Source organism: Phoca vitulina, unplaced genomic scaffold (genome assembly GCF_004348235.1).
Source record: "Phoca vitulina isolate PV1807 unplaced genomic scaffold, GSC_HSeal_1.0 scaffold4, whole genome shotgun sequence".
Classification (NCBI taxonomy): Eukaryota; Metazoa; Chordata; class Mammalia; order Carnivora; family Phocidae; genus Phoca; species Phoca vitulina.
In genome coordinates, this window is record NW_022589707.1 from 41391946 (window position 1) to 41396235 (window position 4290).

The window sequence follows — 4290 nt, forward strand, 5'->3', positions numbered from 1 at the left end:
GCCTGGATCTGGCTGGGACCTCCAAATAGGGGTAGGGCAGTCTTTCAGCCAAGGTTACCAGTTGCTTTTACCACCCCTCCTCCCCCCAGCTTGTTTCAGCTCAGCAGGGTCCACCGACAGGAGCTGCAGAGAAAGCAAGCCAGGTGAGCACGCCAGAAGCAAAGATCCTAACTGGATCAACGACTGGCCGAGAGGAGTGTAGAGAGATGAGAAGCCATTTTGGGGAAAATCCTGTGTGGGGTGCAAGAAAGAAGTGGCAATAGCCAGCTGCCAGTGAGCGCTGGATCTCGGACACTCTAAGGGTCTTCTTGGTGGCTTTAGGGCCAGGTCTGCCACTTTGGGGAGACAGCTCCAGGTCCCGAGCTTAAAAGGAAGAGCCTGAGGCCCCGACAGGTCCCCTTAGTGGTTAGAGTGCCTGGAGGGCTAGTGGCTGATTCCGAAACAAGAATGGGGAGCACCCAAGGCGGGCCGGGGTGCGCACCATAAACACCCCACTTGTTAACTGCGCGGGGGGCCCAAGGGCCCTTCAAACAGACCCGACAGGAGGGCTCACGTCCGAGCGTGGGCGGGGCTAGCACAGGGGCCAGGCCCCCCACTAGCCACGTTGGGGCAGCCCCCACAGCTCCTGGCCTTTGGGCTGAGGTATCGGGTGTGCGTCTCCCGGCCCATCAATACAGATTACATATTTATATCAATCATGGGCTCAGAGGGCGCCCTCGGAGAGCGGCCCCGCGCCTACGAAACCAAACTGGGAGTGGTCGCGCGGAAACTCTGGCTCAGGATTGGCTGCGGGCACCCGCCGCGATGCGGGGGGATTGCTAATCGTATTCAGCATGTTTTGCACAAGAAATGTCAGCCAGAAAGGGCTATCTGCTCCCTTCGCCAAATTATCCCACAACAATGTCATGCTCGGAGAGCCCCGCCGCGAACTCTTTTTTGGTCGACTCGCTCATCAGCTCGGGCAGAGGCGAGGCTGGCGGTGGTGGCAGCGGCGCGGGGGGCGGCGGCGGCGGCGGCGGCTACTACGCCCACGGCGGGGTCTACCTGCCGCCGGCCGCCGACCTGCCCTACGGGCTGCAGAGCTGCGGGCTCTTCCCGGCTCTGGGAGGCAAGCGCAATGAGGCGGCGTCGCCGGGCGGCGGCGGCAGCAGCGGGGGCCTGGGTCCCGGGGCGCACGGCTACGCGCCCGCGCCTATAGACCTGTGGCTGGACGCGCCCCGGTCGTGTCGGATGGAGCAGCCCGAGGGGCCGCCGCCGCCGCCGCCCCAGCAGCAGCCACCGCCCCCGCAGCAACCACCCCAACCCCCGCCGCAGGCCACCTCGTGCTCTTTCGCGCAGAACATCAAAGAGGAGAGCTCCTACTGCCTGTACGACTCGGCGGACAAATGCCCCAAAGGCTCCACCGCCACAGCCGAGCTGGCCCCCTTCCCGCGGGGCCCGCCGCCCGACGGCTGCGCCCTGAGCACCTCCAGCGGGGTGCCAGTGCCCGGCTACTTCCGCCTCTCCCAGGCCTATGGCACGGCCAAGGGTTACGGCAGCAGCGGCGGCGCGCAACAGCTCGGCGCCGGCCCGTTCCCCGCTCAGCCCCCCGGGCGCGGCTTCGATCCGCCACCCGCGCTCGCCTCCGGCTCAGCGGATGCAGCCCGGAAAGAGCGAGCCCTCGATTCACCGCCGCCCCCTACGCTGACTTGCGGTGGCGGCGGCGGGGGCTCACAGGGCGATGAGGAGGCGCACGCGTCGTCCTCGGCCGCAGAGGAGCTCTCCCCAGCCCCTTCCGAGAGCAGCAAAGCCTCGCCCGAGAAGGACTCCCTGGGTAAGCCGGGCGCGCCGAAGGGCCGCAGTCAGGCGAGCAGACAGGCCGACCCAGAGAAGGGAAAGAGCAGAGAGCCAGGAGTGCGCGCAGCAGCCGGCCGGCCTTGGCCCAAGCTGCAGGCAGGCTGACCTTGTGAACTTGCTTTTTAATATTTGGGCGTGGGGACGCAGTAAAAATTCATGTCCGGCTTAGCGCCCCACACCAAGACGTCCGCCGCGCTGGCCTCAGCTCACCCCCCATTGGGGGCGAGGGCATGGACGAGCAGCCCCCCTCTTGTGCATGCCCTTCTCCGTGGCCCGGAGCACCCTAAGCCGTGGTCTGGGCCCAGCCTGCGAGGCGCGGCCCACGCGGGGGGAGGGGGAGGGAGGAAAGTGGCTCGCCCGCAGATAGCGCGGATGTTTGTAAGGCATCCAAAATAAGCAGCCGCCAGCACCAATAAATAAGCCCATTAACCGGCGAAGTTCGAGTTTACGATCCCCCATGCTTTTTTTCAAAGTTGCTGGAGGGGCGGGAATCCTCCTTGCGGGGAGAAGAAAAGGCAAATCCGGCCGGGTCGGCGGGGCCCTGAGCTTAGAGTCAGAAAGGGGCCATTTCGCTTCTCCTGGAACTCGGAATCGCCCAGACTGCCGGTCCCTGGCTCCTGGAAAGACGTGCGGGACGGCCCTTGACCCCGATTCAGTTTTTCGTGCCTTCCCCATGGCCCAACGATGTCCTTGTTCCTCTCCTCATTGGGCCTTAGGCAATCAGGGGACGGGAATGGGACAAAGCCACGCTGCTGGCCTCCCTTCCAAGTGAGCACCCATGCCTCCAGCCTGGGGGCTGCAGGAAATGTTTGTCTGCCTTGGGGCAAGAAGCAAAGAAAGGCGTTAAGTTCAAGATACACAGCCTGCCCTTCCAGGCCGTTCTGTCTGTGAGCGCCGGACAGCTTTGTGCTAAAACAGGTGTTTGGGGAAAAGTGGAGGAAAATGTAAATCGGGAAGGCAGGTGTAGATTGGAGGCCCTCTCCATTTTGCTCATGCCCTTTGGAGAAACTGCTCTTCCTGAGCAAGCTAAAGGGGGTGTGTGTGTGTAAAACTCTCTCTGTGTGACTTAGGGCATCCCTCTGATCGCAGAGAAGTCCCAAATTCACCCCTGCGCACAGCCTAGCGTGGCCCCTATTTAACCTTCCCTTCTTTATTCTCTTAAATGCTAGGCAATTCCAAAGGCGAAAACGCAGCCAACTGGCTCACGGCAAAGAGCGGCAGGAAGAAGCGCTGCCCCTACACCAAGCACCAGACGCTGGAGCTGGAGAAGGAGTTTCTGTTCAACATGTACCTTACTCGAGAGCGGCGCCTAGAGATCAGCCGCAGCGTCCACCTCACGGACAGACAAGTTAAAATCTGGTTTCAGAATCGCAGGATGAAACTGAAGAAAATGAACCGAGAAAACCGAATCCGGGAGCTCACAGCCAATTTTAATTTTTCCTGATGAAGCTCCAGGCAATGCCGTTTTTTCGCTGCCAGAGAGCCGTTCTCCTCCCTCTGTCTTCGGCCTCTGCCCAGGAACTCGCACCTGTGCCGGAGCCCCATTCCTCCCTCCCACACTCGCCATCTCGCTGGCCGTTACATCTGTGCAGGGCTGGTTTGTTCTGACTTTTTGTTTCTTTGTCTGTTTGCTTGGTGCTGGTTTACTTGTTTTCTGGGGGAAAAAGCCATATCGTGCTAAATTTCTATAGAGATAAATATTATCCTCAAGTGTTGAGTGGTGACTGGGCTGGTTTGCTGTCTCGGGGTTCCTCTGCTGGAAATGGCTCCTGTCCTCCCGGTGGAGCTGGTTTCCTGCGGGGGCGGGCAAACCTAGCCGGAAGGCCGAGGTCCCATTGTAGGCGCTGAGGTGTCTGGCCTGAGGTCAATGGTGCAAGGAGCCGCCACCGGGCTCGCCTGCCTGGAGTGCTGGGCTGTGTTTAATCAGGGGACACAGGCCCCTGGGTTTCTTTTTTCTTTCTTTCTTTCTTCCTTGGCAAAGAGAAGGGCTTGCAAGCATGGACATGCAGGCTGGCAAAAGGGCTTGGCTTTGGCTGATTAGAAAATTCAGAGTCAGAAAGATTAATCTTTCCTTCCTCTGTAAGATATCCCAGCTCTAAAAGGAAAAAAAAAAAAAAGAACGACAAGGAGAAGGAAACTTCTCTTCCAGTTTGTGTGAGGTCTTGCATTGTGGGACTAAATTATTTCACTTACCTCTGAATTTCCATATCCTTCTGGCTGTAGATAAATAATCTAATATAGTTTTGTTTATGCGTGCGGATTTAGTGGGGTTTTTTTGGTCATCAAATAATTGTTACCACTGGTAACGCGACAAGCACACCACAATTCTCCCTATCTTGTGGAGAGTTTTCTTTCTCATTTTCTTTTTTCTTCTTCCTCTTTTATTTTTTCTTTTCTAAAATTCACAGAATCCGAGGAGGGCTGGGCAAGCAGAATAGACTAGAGAAGGGAGAC

General features: G+C 58.8%; 1 protein-coding gene across 1 annotated transcript; it reads left to right on the plus strand.

Annotated features, from left to right (window-relative positions):
- The first annotated feature begins 849 nt into the window (after positions 1-849).
- HOXA10 (homeobox A10) lies at positions 850-3280 on the plus strand. Its single transcript, XM_032401205.1, has 2 exons — positions 850-1813; positions 3006-3280. Exons 1-2 carry the CDS (start codon positions 850-852, stop codon positions 3278-3280), a joined length of 1239 nt encoding a protein of 412 aa, XP_032257096.1.
- Positions 3281-4290: the final 1010 nt, after the last annotated feature.

What these genes read in the sequence shown, in the direction of transcription:
- HOXA10 (XM_032401205.1), top strand. Translation starts at nt 850, where the DNA reads ATGTCAGCCAGAAAGGGCTATCTGCTCCCTTCGCCAAATTATCCCACA. An exon ending in GCCCGAGAAGGACTCCCTGG is followed by an intron (nt 1,814 to 3,005) that starts GTAAGCCGGGCG and finishes CTTAAATGCTAG; the next exon opens with GCAATTCCAAAGGCGAAAAC.